The sequence below is a fragment of the Podarcis pityusensis genome (assembly GCF_964106645.2).
Source record: "Podarcis pityusensis genome assembly, chromosome: 1".
In the NCBI taxonomy this organism is placed as follows: Eukaryota; Metazoa; Chordata; class Lepidosauria; order Squamata; family Lacertidae; genus Podarcis; species Podarcis pityusensis.
The window spans coordinates 69,809,519-69,826,385 of record NC_138028.1 but is presented as its reverse complement, the minus strand read 5'-3'; the positions used below and the strand labels follow the sequence as shown (position 1 = coordinate 69,826,385).

The following is a 16,867-nucleotide window of genomic DNA, read 5'->3' as shown; positions in this document are numbered from 1 at the left end:
AGTAGCAGGTTATATTAGAGCTCCCCCCTATAAACTTTCATCACTCTCAGATTCACAAACAACATAAAGCCAGGTAAAAAGAGATTTCAATTAAATTAATGGCTTATATAGCAAATATCTGGTAGAATGTTTTTTTTTATAGGCACTTATATTGTCTAGAGGAAAAAGAGCTGACAATAAGTGTATTGTCACAAGAAGAAAGTTCACTGACTCTGCTCCCCTCTCCAATGTTTGAGTGCTATCCTTTTTAAACTGGTCTTGGGAGACATAATAGTAGAAACTGCTTCGTTGTACTTTTAAACTGATGCAACATGGTGCCCTCTTGTGGGAAATTGAGGGAAGATTTCTACAATTCGAGAAAGCTGCTTAAATCATAGGACCAATATTATTATATATAAAAAGGAATAAACCACTTGCAACCTTCATTCATAACTACTAGTATATCAGGGATAGCCAACATGGTGCCCTCCAGATGTTACGAACTTCCATCAGACCCTGCCTACATGGCCAAAGGTTATTTGATGGTAGGAGTTGTACTCCACAACAGCTGGAGGGCACCATGTTGGCTACCCCTGCAGTAGGTAATGTAATGGCAGAAAATAAAAACAGATGGCAATGAAATAATTATATTTTTAATAAAAAAAAATTTACACACTGTATACAACTGACTGGGCAGCTTCCTGAAAATTTCCCCATCTTAGAGAATACAAAACAAATCTGCTGTACAGTCAGTAACTTTTTAAGTTTTCAAAATATAGCGTTCACTATTTGTAAGGCCTCAAAAATCTGGAGACTTTAGAGCGCAACAATCGAATAAAAGACCTTGGAAACATCTCCCTGGACTCTTGTGCTGTGTACTTGAAGTAGTTCTGTGGGTGTGCCAAGACATCAAACAATGCCTTTATCAGCTTCTTATCCTGAAAGTGTAAGAAAGAACTCAGTTGTCATTTAATATACTGTAGTTTGAGAAAAAATTAGTGCAAGCAGAATTCTTGGTCCAGTTTCTATTACATATTAAGGTAAAGGACCTTCCTATTAGCACTTTCCTGTACTTCAAAGTGCAACCCACCAAAATGCTAAGGCTTAGGCCAAGTTACCCACATATCATTGCTATCATCATTCCTGTGCTTCCAGAAGTTGGAACAGAAGGCATGTATGATTGCTAGGCAATTACTAATGCTCAAGTTCACAAGTTAGAAACATCAGCATTTGCCATCAGCACTACTATTAGGCAGCAGGCTGAGACAGCAGCTTCAGGTAGCCGATTTATGGCAATATTAATAGGTAGCATATTGTCAGTTATTTAACATATACACTGCATGTTTACTGCATCAGTTATCAACATATCTTGAGTCAACATTGCCTCCACCACTCCCTTCAGACTAGTTTTGGTTCTTTGGGAACAGAGTGATAGCAGCAAGTTTCTTCTTGTTTGGGAGATATGCCTGCTGATCCTCCTCCTGTTTAGCTTCCTCTCTGTCACAGTAGATTGTAAATAAAGCATTAAAGCTTTATTTTCACAAACAGCAGCCACTCATGAATGGATGTTTTCCTTCAGGAGATTAACTGAGCAAGTTTACCTTAAGGATCTCTTGATGATTTTCTGATGCATACAGTCTACCATCTCTGACTATGTCTTCTATTAGTTCCTGATAATCCTCTGTTGGAGACACACACATACACATGACTTGCAAATATTCATTTGAGTTACATCAGCAGCACATACATGTATCTCTAGGCTGAACAGGAGGGGTACTTACTACTCCTTTGGGCAAGTCTGTTAGCATTTCCCATTCTTTGGCTGAAAATGCTCCCAAACAGAATGTACTCATGCATTTGCATGTACCCATCTATAACCAAGACTACAATTTTCAGATTAGCAGATTTAATACCTATTCTAAACAGCCTTCAAGAAACAAACTATACTGTTTAGACAAAGAGACAAAGTGTTCCATATCTGCTTACTATTACTTTATATACTCAAGTATAAGCCAACCCGAATATAAGCCGAGGCACCAAATTTTACCACACTACAAACCTTGTGGCAGCGGAGGAGGAAGAACAAGCAGCCTGAAAGAGCTGCTTTCGGGCTGCTCGCTCCTCCTCCTCCACAGAAAGCAGCAAGGGGGGAGGAGGAGGAAGGAGCAGCCCGAAAGGGATCCTTTTGGGCTGCTCCTTCCTCCTCCGCCACCTCTGCCGCTCGCAAGAGCAGGCATAGGAGCCTGGTTGGGAGAGGCACAGTGCAGCGCCTCTCCCAGCCACGGCTCCTGTGCCTGCCCTTGCAAGAGGCCAGCGGCGGTGGAGGGACGAGCGGCGAGAAAGGGCTCGTCCCTCCACCACCTCCTGCCTCACTCGAGTATAAGCTGAGGGAAGCTTTTTCAGCATAAAAAAAAATGCTGAAAAAATCGGCTTATATTCGAGTATATACGGTAATCGGTCCATGGCAGAAATCATAAGCAGCCTTGGAGACATATATAAACGCTGGCTATGTGGCAAACATCAAATACAGCTTTGCTAAATAAATCTACTCTTTATGTTAAAATCTGCCTACAACACTCCTGCTTTTCCCCCTTTCACTTTTTTTGTATAATAAGCAAACAGCATTTACTATTTTGGTATCAAACGTATTAGCCTGTTTCCACTGGTGTGTTTTCAGGATGGAAATCAGGTTTAAAAAATGTGGAACAAATCCTGTTTCCAGCTAAGGTGGGTGGGTTAAGTTGCCACTGGCTGGCAGCAAAGCCAAAGGATTTAGGCCTTTAAGTGCTGCACTTGCAGGCCTTTGGAATCCATCATGCCATAATCACATCAGATTGTTACCCCAGGGTTGTTGTTGTTTAGTCGCTTAGTCGTGTCCGACTCTTCGTGACCCCCTGGACCAGAGCACGCCAGGCACTCCTGTCTTCCACTGCCTCCTGCAGTTTGCCTCCCGCAGAGTAGTTTGGGATAATTTATCAAAGAGATAAACGTACAAGGAAGATGAAACTTCCAATTTTCTCTGCATCTGCCTGAAACACTGATTAGTCCCAAATTCAACTTCAAAGTAGAAACTGTGAAGCCATTTGTACCATTATGAGAAAAGACACTTCTTGGGATACAGCAATAAACCAGTTACAGCTTTCCTAAATCAAAAAATAAAACCTACATTGCAGCAAAGCAACTTGGAGGTGTTCAGAAGCTAACTTGTCTCAAATACACAAATATACAATTTTGTGTAAAAATGTGAACTGGCACATAAAAGACAAAATCTGATACAATTTGAGAGTTATACCCCCAACAGACATCTGTCCCCCACCCCTTACCATCTCCAAAATATTTTCACATTTCATCTCATAAGGGACATGGTTAATACCCATGTTATTTTGTGTGGAAGCATGTCCTTACCTGACACATAAAAATTCACTTATATAAAATATTCTACCTATATAAAATGTTGATATCCCCTACTCCCAGACTTTGAGATGGAAAGTAAAAATACAAATTTACACATTGAAACATCCACACTTTAGTTCCAGCAGTTTTTAAGGTTTCCTTACCATCGTATGTTACATAAGGGACCTGGAATCCTTTGGCACTATTTCCTTCATTGGACTTGAACTGGACCCAGAGCTTCTTAGACCTGGAAGTGAAAGCTATAGGGCGTTCGTAGGTTTGACAGGTTTCGTATGTGGTCACAGAATTGGAGGAAGCTTCAAAACAAAATGGGCAAAAGGAAGGTATCAAGCACCTGTTAGTTTAGGATTTTTCTTTTGAACAACAAAATACTTTTATTTTATTCTCTTCTCACCAACCCACCCAACTATCTACCATCACCCCAACATTAATTGCCCTGAAGTTTTCTTTCTGCTTCTCCATTGCTAGCATCCATCTTAGTAAAGGGCGGATTATTTACTTGATGGCTACATGTCATACCCTAATATGTCCCTCCCATTACTTCCAGATGGTTTAAAAGCATTGTGGGACAATGTTTCCAGGGAACTGCCACCTCCAGCCTAGGAACAACACCCCCACCACATGCTGCAACAGAAAAAGCTATTGAGTGGGATATCTCAATGAAGAAAGATGGACCACGCCTTAACACTGGAGTACTGAGCAGCTTTCCAATTCTACTGAGGTCCTATCACAAGTCTATGGTTTTGCTGATAATCTGACAATAAATACAAATAAATAAAATAAAATAAAATAAAACGTACATTTCGAACACATTACTTCTCTAAATTTGATTTTTTTTTTAGGATTTTCACTTCTTGTATGTTTTAAAGTACTGTGATTTTTTCTTGATTTTATCATTTTATGCTTTATTTATTTATTGTTTGTTTGTTTGTTTGTATCCTACCCCACAACCAGAGATCCATAGTTCACAACATAAAAATACAAGATAAAAAACACAAAATACTACATAATCATCATCATCTGCTTTGAGGTTTTTTTTAAAAAAACAAGAAGCATATAATTTTTTAAAAATAATAATAAACTAGCTCATTGCACAAGGAAAAGAGAACACTAAATCCTTTTTTGTTCAGTAGCAAAACCTATCCCAAGCGCATGCTTAATGCCCTGCTTTGTGGGTTGCATAGAAGCTAAGAAACTGAACAAATCTTCTAGATGGAATATTGACTCTGCTTTGAATGTGCTATGTGGCTTTTGCCAAGCTATTTTCTCTCAACCCAGTTCTCACCCATTCTACAATACAAGAGGAATAATAATAATTTTCAGTATGGAGGAAATAATAAAAATGCAGGGTTTTTGTAAAGATTGCAACTAAATAATGCATGTGAACACCTTGGGCAACTGAAAGCGAAATATAAGGGTTTATTATTAAAGGTAGTATAGAAGGAACAGTACAGAAATGGTGGTATAATTCAGGTTTGCAATCATTATTCCTGTTTCAATGCACCATATGTGAGAACCTTTGGCTCTGTTGAGGTCATTGGCAAAGCACACGTCAAGATTACACTCCAAAGATACAATTTGGCTCCATAAACATGCTATTTTTAGCTTTTAAAGATCTATTGCCTAGGAGCTGTGCCAAGCCATCAGCACAAGAAAATGAAGTGTTGCATCAACAAGAACAGGCCCAGCATGTAGCAAGCCATGACTGAAGCAGTAAAAATATCATATTATTTCCAAACTCACTTAATTCAGCAGGAGTAAAATCTTCTACGCCTCCCTAAATGCTTAGATTACTAGCTGAGTACAGTACATTCAGAAAGGCTGCTCTTGGATGTGTATATGAAACTTAGTTAATGCCAAAAACAATGGTATTGTTTTTAGTTAGTTATACTAAGGCTGTGCATTCCGGCTGCAGGTGTCTGAAGCTGTGCACACATGACATGAGCCACAACCCAGCTCTCCTGTAGTTTCTTGAGAAATACTGTTTAATGCATTTCCCCTCAAACCAGCTTCCATTCAGTTTGAAAACAGAAGCCACTTTCACTCCGCAGTTTAGCTGAGGTGTGAAAATTTGAAACAACTGTTGCACAAGCACAGATCACAGCTTCATGAATAGGAGTTGGGGAGTTGCATGCATAAGGAAACCAAACAGGTAATGCCCCCTCTGGTGTGTATAGTAATGTGCAAATGCAGCATGAAATGCTGCTGGGGGGGGGAGCTAATGTGTACAGTGGTGCCTCGCAAGACGAAATTAATCCGTTCCACGAGTCTCTTCGTCTTGCGGTTTTTTTGTCTTGCGAAGCACGGCTATTAGTGGCTTAGCGGCTATTAACGGCTTAGCGGCTTTAAGAAAAAGGAAACAAACTCGCAAGACGTTTCGTCTTGCGAAGCAAGCCCATAGGGAAATTCGTCTTGCGGAACGACTCAAAAAACGCAAAACCCTTTCGTCTAGCGAGTTTTTCGTCTTGCGAGGCATTCGTCTTGTGGGGCACCACTGTACATAGCCAAAGTATCTCCATTGATTGGAAAGGCATGCTATCAGTGCTGTAAGACCACTACATTTCAGGATCTCCTGAGCTCAACAAAACTAGTGGCAGCAAGACGCTGGTGGATTGAAAGCAGCTACAAGCATGGAGAGCGGGGGGCCATTAGATTTGCAAAGGCTAAATCAGGCATAGGCAAACTCGGCCCTCCAGATGTTTTTGGCCTACAACTCCCATGATCCCTAACTAACAGGACCAGTGGTCAGGGATGATGGGAACTGTAGTCCCAAAACATCTGGAGGGCTGAGTTTGCCTATGCCTAGGCTAAATAGTGGGAAATTGCTGCCAAACACAAATATGTACGAGTGCTTAAGGGGTTACAACAATAGAGCTGGATTCCTAGACTCAGCTAGGTCATGCCCCTTCTCCAAAGAGGGAGAAAGCGAAGCCTTCTTTTCCTGTTCCCTTTCTCTCCACAGCTTGTAACTGAATGTTTTTATCCAAGACTATTCTGCCTGTGTTCTCCTTGCTGCTGCTTGGATAAATGCATGAATCTGACCTTTCGAATGTTTTGTAACATTTAAAGCATTTAAAACTTACTTAACAGAGTATATACAGTATATATAGTCTGTTCAATGCAAAGGGTGGTAGAAAGAGGGAACCACTTCACAAAGCGAACTAAACTGGATTTGCAAAAAGTTTAACAGCCTACATTCCTAACACTTCACTGTGCTGCTTGACTTGGTGAGTTTAAACTCTGCTACTTGGAATTTCCGCTGGAGACTTAATTTAGCCCTGCATTTTGAATTCAGGCACCCCGGTCCTTTTGTTATTCACCCCACACACGTAAGTCACAGGGATTCTTATTTTTCTTCCCACATGAACCATTTTCAATGGTTGACTCTGCTTGCTGCTGCCAAAAGCCCATTCATCTTAGGACTTAGTGGTCTTGTGACTGCAGCCATCAGCAGATCATTTGCTCTCTGGCTCCACTCAACCAGCTGGCAGATGTACACCCCAGGAAAGGCAAGCATGTTTGTGTAAAAAAATAAGATGAATTCCCTACCTCCTCCACCCTGTAGTTCCCCACTAAATCTAAAATATGTCTGATCGGTGGTGTGTGTGTGTGTGTTTCACCCATAATGGCTGGAATTTATTGTTACGAAGGCTGTTATACTACATTTTAGAGCTAGATTTTCACGGGACTTGCTTTGGCACAGACAAAATGTAGCAAAGATCCATCAGAAGAAATACATTCATATACCTGACATGGAAACCTAGTTTAACTTACAGCTTTTTCTCATCACCAGGTAGTCTCCACATTCATCTTCTATTGGCAAAAATATTTCCGGAACCACAATCAGGATGCGGCGTTTAGGAGGAGGATTTATACTCCAAGTACATTCTGTGTTTGCAGGATAATTTCCAGGATAGTTTGGGGATTCAATGTATCCAGTAAAGTCTCCAAGCTCACCTCCACAGTGCCTGTCTGGAAAAAAGGAAATATGTTACCCATAGCCAGGGCAGAGGGGAAAGCAATATTCACACCTGTGCAATGCCACCAGCAGCAATCACAACTGATACAATTACGTTGGCTACTATCTAGGAATCATGCATATCTTTTATTCCTTAGACCATTTTTCTTGAGTAGCTGCTTCAAGATGACTAAAAACAAAGGAGCAAAATCCATATACAGTACAGCTTTGTCTGTGGAAATAAATGACAGAAAAAGCAGGAAATTGGTATTATCTGGGAGGCATTTACAGCTGCCTTTTCCAACCTAGTGTCCTTTCAGATTTTTGGACTACAACTCCTATCAGCCCCAGCCAGCATGGCCAATGGTCACGGACAATAGGAGTTGTAGTTCAAAACATCTGGATGGCATCAGATCTGGAAAGGCTGGTTTAGTGGTTAGAGAAAGCCTGGCCCGGAAGAATTGCCTTACGGCCTAGAACTTGGCACAACTGAAGCAGAGGCTGTTGGAGAGGACACCAACAGCTCCTTCCTATGTCCACTGATAAGGGCTACTTGGAGACTGACACCAAAGAAAGCAATGAAGTCAGGTTAGGAAAGCCTACGTCCCAAAGCAGGATATGGCTAACAAGGAGTGATTGCTGTTGGGTGGGGATATGGCTTCTGCTCACTTAAGGAAAGACCAATAGCATCTATCCCCACTGCAGTTGGTACTAGGTCCTTTCATTCTGGACTGACTACAACATAATCAATATTTACCTTTGCAATGAGTTACATTTGTTGATCCATCATAATCAGTGGTTGTGTTTCCAGGGCATGAAATGCAGTAATTCTGCCCAAACTCAGGCTGGTATGTTCCAACAGAGCAGCGGATACAACGATGTGTTGTAGTGTTGTAGAAATGACCAGGTGAGCACTGCACTGTAGAAGAAGGTGAACAAGCAACATGCTACAATAGCTTTGGTAAACTGTGACATGATTAACTGCAGCCATTCCACTGAATGACATTTCATCCAAGACTAATTTTCTGCACAGAAAAACTGCATACATCTGACATGCACACTGCCACAGATGAAGAATGTATATGCTAATTTCACTTGGGAGTTCACACTGTGGGCATCTATCACTTAGCAGGAAGTTTCAGTGCATGTCGAATCTGGCAAAATAAATATGTATTCACCACACAAGAAGGTATATGTGTGGTGTGTACATGCAATTCCTTTAAGAAAGTGAAGTCCATATAGGTAGGGCAGGGTTAGAGAACCTACGGCCTTGACTACAACTCCCCAAATTCCTTCCCATTGTTTATGCTGGCTAGGGGTGCTGGGAGTTGGAGTCCCAACAACATCTGGACAGCTTCAGGTTTCCCACTTTTGATAAAGTAAAAAGTCCTGAGGATTAGTCTATCCTGCTTGAATATGTTCTTTCCAATTAGTCCCTGCCCAACAAGCACTTTGGGCCATGTGTATGAATGGAAAAGGGAGGACTTGCCTCCAGCATGCTTTGAGTGATTTCCAGCTGCTCAGCCCCACTCCCTTGCCTCAGAGCTCATCAGCAGCCCTGCTACTTATCAGAGTGAGGCCTAAAGGTGACACCAAGGTCCACGGCAGGAAATGTCACCTGCTTTGCACAGTGGCAGCATCGTAGCCAATGAGGTTATCTAAGGCACGGCTATTGCCACCATGGCGACACCATGTTGTTCCTGACACCGGATGTGAATGTGAGTTTTATTGTGAGAATGAGCACTTCTTCTGGCTATTAAACAAGATCAGTATTCTAAGTAATAGAATAGATATCCAACTTTCATATTTGCAGTTGAATGGAATGCTTTCACCCTTAAAAGGTGGAAATGAAGAGTGTGGTTGCCTATGTTCCTCGTGCATTCATGGTTCTTACCTTTAGTCTCACAATTCTGAAACACTGTTGCACCGGTAAGTTTTGTCATCAAACCTCCACCACAGGTAAAACAAGATGTTCGACCTGGCTCAGGCTGATATGTCCCCAAAGGACATGAAAGACAAGGTTTAAATCCATCAACTGAGTATTCACCTGGTGAGCACTGTCCTGTGGGAGAGGGGAGAGAATATACATTACTGTAAGCCAGAGGTTTTCAACCTTTTTGAGTCCACAGCTCCCTTGACCAACTGCATTCTTTCTGTGGTAACCTGTGGGGCTCAGGAGCCGTTATGTCACCTCTTGCCTGCAGAGCTGGCAGCCTCTCACCCTCAGCCTCCTCTCCTTGGGAGTCCTCTGGGCAGCTGCACCTGCACCCCCAGTCTCAGAGCTGCCCCCCCAAGAGAGGTGCCTTCTCCTACTGCCCCACAGGGGCCTGGGAAGCACCCCCTGGTCAGCCCCAGAGGCACCATTCACCTAGGGAGCTTGTAGCCAGGGCCACTGCAGCAAACAGCTGTGCAAGCCTTTGGGATGCAGAAACGGCATCAGAGAAGGGATGGAAGGAAAGAGGGACAGAGGCCAGTGTTAGTCGCAGCACCCCTGACCATTCAAGGCACCCCAGGGTGCCACAGCACATTGGATGAAAACCACTGCTATAAGCCATGGATTTTTTTTTGGCAAGCCTATAATATACTGGAGCCTCAGTTGGTGGAAAGTCCTATTGCAAGATAGAAAATGATAGTTATTAAAAATCTGAACTAAATGCAATTCAAAATAAAAATAGGAACTTGCAGCTAAATAGGTGTCATAATCTGGCCACTGACATGCATCCAATTCTGAGAGTTACCTAATCCTGGAACGAGAAATCAGCAGTTGCCATTCTATTACATTGTAGATCCATAGCTAATTCTTGTATTTCTTTTTAGAAAGTACTAATAACTTTAGGATGTTCCATTAAGGCAAAATCCAGATCCAACCACTTAACTGACTACATTGTGAATTTATCCTTCCAGAAATGGAAAGTCCAAATGCAAAGAGAAAATGCAGGGTTTTCATGATACTTGAAAAGCCTCCTTTTAGAGTCTGTAAAGCACACTTCTGAACTAAACTGGCATTACTAATCAAAGTATTAGAAATGCATTCACTTTACCATGGGTACAGCACCCACATACAGAGGAATTCTGTAAGGCAAAATAGAGCCCAGTGCCCCTACTCTCCTCCCCACCTGCACCCAGGCACCACAACAGGCTACTATGAGGAATAGGACCTCTTCATGTACCTTTCATATCCCCATGCAACGTACCTTTCAGACACAGTCATGGAATGTCTAATAAGCCATGTAGAAAAAATTAGGTCCAGGCCCTATCACTGAGCCTTTAGTATTATCTCCTCCATTCCTAAACTGCTTTGGTACCGATATACTATACAGACCGAGCTAACCTACTGGAACTGATTATATACACATATCCATCCTCTGCAGCTTCTTTAGGTACGGTAAATCTCCAAGCAATATGTCTTCCAAACTTGCAGCAAGCTGATTGCCATGGCAGGCCGAATGATTAAAACTGTTCTGCAAGACATGGGATTACTGCTGCAGCTGTTTGGCTAAGCTGTGAAGTTCTGTCCTTTTAAAGAGCTGGTAAAACTAAAGCTGTTAGTTTTGGTTTATAGCTCTGATAAATCACTTCAATGAATGGTTGTTTTTGTTGGGGGGGGGGGTTAAATTGGCCCTGGCATCATTTCAAGTTATTTAAGTTTGCAGCAAATAAGGCATTAACTGGTCATGATCAGGGATGAGGAATTTTGTTTACAGCTAATGAACTGAGTTTAATAGGGAGTGCCGCCTTGGCTTCTGAATAAAGAAGAAGCATGGAGCTGTATGCGCTTAATGCACCAAGGAAGAAAGAAAATTGCATGCTTAAATACTGACCCGTAGGTCATGACATCAAAAACCCATTTTTCCCCTCCAACACTTTTTCTTTTGAGGTTGTAAATATAGCCAATGCATGTTACATACAGGTTTGAATGCTACAGAGCTGTTAAAATGTGAACTATCTAATGGATATGGATTTCTTCTTTTGTTCTGTGATGAGAGTTTTAAGACATGTCATATCACCTACCAATATCCATTTGCTCTATCAATAAAGAGGCAAACTACATTATCCGAAAACATCATATTGTAGAAAATTTCTGGAGACTACTACACAGTGGCACCTTGGGTTAAGAACTTAATTCGTTCCGGAGGTCCGTTCTTAACCTGAAACTGTTCTTAACCTGAAGCACCACTTTAGCTGATGGGGCCTCCCGCTGCTGCTGCGCCACCGGAGCACGATTTCTGTTCTCATCCTGAAACAAAGTTCTTAACCCAAGGTACTATTTCTGGGTTAGCGGAGTCTGTAACCTGAAGCATATGTAACCTGAGGTACCACTGTACTTTAGAGTAGAGAACTTCATGACTGACCGCATCTCCTTGCCATAAGCTCCCAGGATCACAGAAATTTAGAATGCCACAGAGAAACATTTTAAACAAGCCTTCCTTTCTCTTATTAATAATAATTGGTGAATGACCTTTTTATCCATAATATATTAAGCATATATAAGCACAAGAAAAATATATAAATAAAAATACAGAATTTATCACTACTGTAGCTCTTCAAATATTTATGCTAAACATTTTTCCCAACAGAAGGAAGTGCCTTCTCAAAACCAAATTCAGGTCTGTGATCCTCCTATATAAAAGGATGCAGTTTTATTTATACAAAGGAATCCTGAGCTCCCTTAATATAATAGAGCTTGCTCATTTCCCTTAAGTGCAACATTCCAGATTCTTATTAACCAACTTTTGACATCAGACACAGTTTGATCTTTTCCAGAGTCTGGGCATGCATACATACTGGCAGCCACAATTAAATTCTGAATATATTTTTTCTTCCTGACTGCTCCCTGGATATTTCCTACAAGCAGAACTTCAGGGGAATTTGGTAATGCAAATCTTGCCATTGTACAAATAATGTAAGAAAATCAGTAATTATCTTAGGAGAGCTGAGAAGTCTTACAGGATCCCCTTTCCTCTATTATATTTTATATTCCTCTACATTCTTTAAAATCAAACTGACTCATATGTGTTAAGGTATGACAAAGAATCATAGATGTGGGAGGTCATCTAGCCCAAATCTCTGCCAATGCAGGAAATCTGCTGCTATAGCATCCTTGGTTAGCTACACTTTAAAACAATGTTGACATAAATGTATAAACTGTATAGGAGAATATTTTATCATTGCCCACAGTTCTATATGTCTGGCAAAAAAAGAGAGAAAAAGCAAAAGGTCTTATTCCTCTTAGTAAACTACATTTTCCAGATACAGAATGTTGCACAGATTACAGTGTCTGAAATATCGTAAAATATTGGACAAATTTAGATTAATGGAAACTGATGTGCTATAGCCAGCACGGGTCATCTTCCTTCCGCCTAAGACTGTTCCTTAGTTTTCTTTTATTTCCACTTTCCCCCAAACTGGTGCAAGAATCTGATACCGAACTGATCAAAGAAGCACATGGCAAGGATGTACTGGAAGCTTGCAACTTTACCTCTCTTCAGGCTGCATTTCCACGTTATCTCCAGATGCATCAGTGCAAACAACACTGGGAAGGCGAGTACAGTAATGAAATGTATCCACACCCATATACATATTGATCGCTGTCTACGCCAAACCTGCATACACATGCAGCGCAGACACTGTCCAGACCAATGTAAACATGGCATGTGAGAAAAGAAGGCTGAACTAATGGGTGCTTTCAAATCATACCAAGGAGGAAGAAGCAATAATGTTCATGACTCTGTAAGGTGCAACATCCTCACCTCCACATTCAGATATACTGTGAGCTCCAGCTGTTTTTTGGTTTCCGGGATTCTGTGGGTTTGGGCAAGGTTCACAAGTTATTTGGCCTTCATTGTCTTGGTAAGTTCCATTCGGACATAGAATGCAGCTTTCTTGCTCCCCATCGTAATATGTTCCAACACTGCAGCTAGCTGAGAAGAGAAGAGAAACTGTCAGCAACAATGAATCTGTGATCATCTTCTATGGGATGGGTGGAAATGGGGATACCAGGAGGCAGAGAATTGAGTCCCATTATTTTTTACTTTGGGATGTTTTTTTCATGCTGTGTGCCTCATGGTCATATTTAGGGTCAGGAAGTAAATTTTCTGTCTGGTCACATACAGGGGAAGGCTTCTACTTTCCCTATAGATAGAAAAATTGACCCTCAAGTAAAGGCTTGATCATCTGTTCTGTTCCAAGAAGACTGCTCTCGGGTTTTTCAAAACCATCTACAGAAACACAAATGGATTGTCCTGCTTTGTGAGGGGTTGGCTTACATGGACTTTAAGTCTTTTTGCTCTCTGATTGTGGCAGAACCATAGGTCAGTGAAAATGCTTCAAGTTAAATAACTGGTAACAGGACTGATTGATAAACTCCTCTTCTCTGGGATAATTATAGCATAGAATACTTGGCTAACTAGACTACTGAAGTATAAGGCAACTGTTTAATTTCACTTCAGTGAAAGGAAGTAGAGTGACCCTCTCTTGCCAAAATCATTGGGATTTCAAAGTTCTTTGACTAACTATCCACAGCTACTGTCTGGGCTTTTGCATATTTAATAGTTTGAACAGAAGCAGCAGAAACAATCTCTCATTGGTATGTTTGGGAAAGAGACCTAAAACTGTTTGTTTGTTTATATTATTAGCACCCCGCCCATCTCCTTGTCTTACTCCTCCACGCCCCTCAAAACAAGGACTATATATTTCTGACCATTCTTTGCAGAGTTATGTATCCTATCAGAGGACTGGTTCCCAGTCAGATAGTCCTTACTAGTTCTTTCCATGGCTGTAAAATATAACCCTTTCCATCTCCATCCTATTAAAAGAGACCCTTATGTAGCATTCATTAGAATGGCCACACTATAAATGAGCTAAGTCTTTTCAGAAATATTTAAGGTCAATGCTTGCTTGTGAAACGTTATCCTCTATGATGTGTCCAGTTCCCTGAAAATCAAAGGGTGGGTGTGTCAGTGTGCACATTTTTAAAGCTACTGAAGCACAACTGATCACTCTGTATGGAGCAAAAACTGAAATAAAAATGTCGCTGCAGCCTTAAATTCTTCTGTACAAATATTAGTTTAAAAATTAAGCTGCAAAGTTTTAGTCCCACAGAATAAAGCACAAGGTGTGCCACACAGTACAAAAAAAGTCTATTTTCACAACAAAGAGCAACGACTTGGAAATAATGGCACTACATCAAGGATTCAGCAAGGTTTCTTTGCCTGCTTTTTATTTCCCCACAACCTGCTTGTTTTCCTTCAAATGAGCTGAAGAACCATTTGCCTTCAGCAGGATTCATTCCTATAACCACTGTCTTTGTTTGTCTTCAGTGACCATTAAAATCCTATTCTTAATCACTGCAACTCTTTGAAAAAGTGAAAGCTATTCTGATGCAAAAGAAAGAGGGGGAGAAAGGCAACTCCAGGGAGCCAGGAATAGTAGTTATAAGGACATTTAAAGGCTCTTTCACTCTATTCAATACTTTTAGCCTTTAAGATTTTGATGCCATGGACAAACTCTATAGTGTCTCCATGATGGAAAAAGGTGAGCCTCATAAAAGAGGTCGTGATCCACAACTAACTGTTCCCCTAAGAGCCATGCCCTGACTTTATAAGAAAAACACAAAAACCCGATGGAAACTTATTTCTAAGCAGCCCTCTGTATTGTTTTAGGATCTTTTTGTGTTGGTGTTTATTGGTTCACAAGCTGTGGTCATATGGGTAAATTATGCGCATTAGGAGTTAGGTCTTGAGTCTATTATTCCTTAAGCAGCAGGTTGGCAGAATAGCCAGCTATTTATCTCTGGTTTGGAAAATTTATTCCCCTCTCCCCCAGCACCTCTTTCAATATCTTTTCATTTGAAAGGAAAGAAAGTTGCAAGATGTTGGGAATCAGATACACGGGGAAAAAACAGCAGGGGGGGAAATTTCTAAACAGAAAGTTCTTTGTGTCACTTTTTCTTCTTTTTAGGAAAAATAAAACTGAGCCACAGTGAAAGTTAATGTTCTTTTGGTGAAGTGTCACTTTATATGCTTACAGTACAACAAAGACTGACCGAAAGACGCATTTGTGCCCCATAACACAATTTTTAAAAAATCAGTGCTGATGATGGAAGTTAAAATCAAACAACATTAAAATGCAAACACTGAAAACACCATCCTAACAACATCATAATATAGATAATAAAACCTAAAATAACAGCATCAGATTTACTAAACATTTAAAGTCTGCGCAAATGCCTAATGTGTGCTTCACATGCCTATACTTGCAACAGTTAACAACTTACTGTGTGAAGGGGAGATTCGTTTATGAATATAGAGAGGGTAAAAACTGGGAAACACTTGCCCTTCTAAATTTATGGAGTTCAGAAGGATACAAATACAGCCTATTCACATGGTTTATTAGCCCTCATGCAGCCAGCCCACTGGATGCCACAGCTGAGCATCACAGAAATGAAAAGGAAAGAGTCACCCTGAGTCTTATGCTCACACACTTCCCCTGCCATCTCCCCCGCAACTGGCCGCAATGAGGACTTTAGCAGAACTTATTCTCACTTTCCACTAATCCTCGCTTGTCATGTTGCACAAATCAGAGATTGTGGTTTAATATATGACTTGTGGTTTGAAGATGGCTTGCTCTGAAACTGACTAGAATTTGCAGTTTGAAAAGTTTCTGTTCCATACATAAGGTCATATGAGGTTTTATGGAAAGTGAAGTTAAACACTGTTGAAGCTCACCTCTCAGCTGTGCAGGAAGGAAAAAAAAGAGGAAGGTAGAAATGTGTGAGCCCAAGACTCATGGTGGCGTCTTCCTGCTAATGCCCGTAAAGCTAAATCATGGTTTCTTTTTCCTGTCTCCACCCCACTTGGGTTATCTGTACCCACAGCCAATCAAAGTGAGGTTTCCCCGCTCAGCACTTTGCGAGACGCTCCACTCTGGTGGAATTCCACTGCACTGCATCACCAGACTCTGGTCTTTCTTAGCTTTCTGTCACTGTTACATACGCGTTAGAGCAACGCATCTGATCACATCTGTGCTCACCACATTTGTTGCCCACATGCCTTTGACCCAGGCCACAGACTTCTTGTGTTTCCAGCATCCTGGCAGATTTTCTGGCCACATCATGATTCACACCAGACAGGCGAATATGGAATTGTTCTTTATTGATCACCTTCCGCAACGTTCTAATTGCTTTACGAAGTCTTTTCTCAGTCCTCTTACGTGCACAGCTCAGATTGCATGTTTCTAGAAAGGTACAGGTGGTCGCGATCAAGAGCAGAAAGCACTAAAGTGCAACAATACTAGATTCAAAAGAGCTGTCAGTGCAATAATGATAGACTGTATTAACTACGGCACTACATTATTCTGTGTTAAACTTTTCAATATACCCAAAACAGACAGCAATTAAATGGTGAACATCTAGTGATAGTAGCTTTCTGACCATAGGGGAAATGAATATTAAAGCTTTAAAACAGGAGATACTTTTTTCTTTTTGCATGAAGGTGAAAGTGAAAGAGAGAGAAATCA

At 41.0% G+C, this 16,867-nt stretch overlaps 1 protein-coding gene and 1 long non-coding RNA gene across 18 annotated transcripts in view; one reads left to right on the top strand and one right to left on the bottom strand.

The window, feature by feature from the left end:
• Positions 1–4,205, top strand: part of LOC308481288 — a 51,496-nt gene extending 47,291 nt beyond the window's left edge. For all 15 annotated transcript variants that reach the window (XR_013988546.1, XR_013988547.1, XR_013988548.1 and 12 more), the window contains one exon: positions 3,941–4,205. This is a non-coding gene — a long non-coding RNA (uncharacterized lncRNA). The remainder of the gene's footprint in view (positions 1–3,940) is intronic.
• Positions 617–16,867, bottom strand: part of SCUBE2 (signal peptide, CUB domain and EGF like domain containing 2) — a 47,831-nt gene continuing 31,580 nt past the window's right edge. For all 3 annotated transcript variants that reach the window (XM_081013165.1, XM_081013166.1, XM_081013167.1), the window contains 8 exons: positions 16,382–16,585; positions 13,102–13,272; positions 9,246–9,413; positions 8,109–8,270; positions 7,168–7,365; positions 3,537–3,689; positions 1,581–1,660; positions 617–917 (listed from right to left, as the gene is read on the bottom strand). In XM_081013165.1, coding sequence (XP_080869291.1) covers positions 765–917; positions 1,581–1,660; positions 3,537–3,689; positions 7,168–7,365; positions 8,109–8,270; positions 9,246–9,413; positions 13,102–13,272; positions 16,382–16,585 — 1,289 coding nt within the window. In that variant the 3' untranslated portion in view covers positions 617–764. The remainder of the gene's footprint in view (positions 918–1,580; positions 1,661–3,536; positions 3,690–7,167; positions 7,366–8,108; positions 8,271–9,245; positions 9,414–13,101; positions 13,273–16,381; positions 16,586–16,867) is intronic.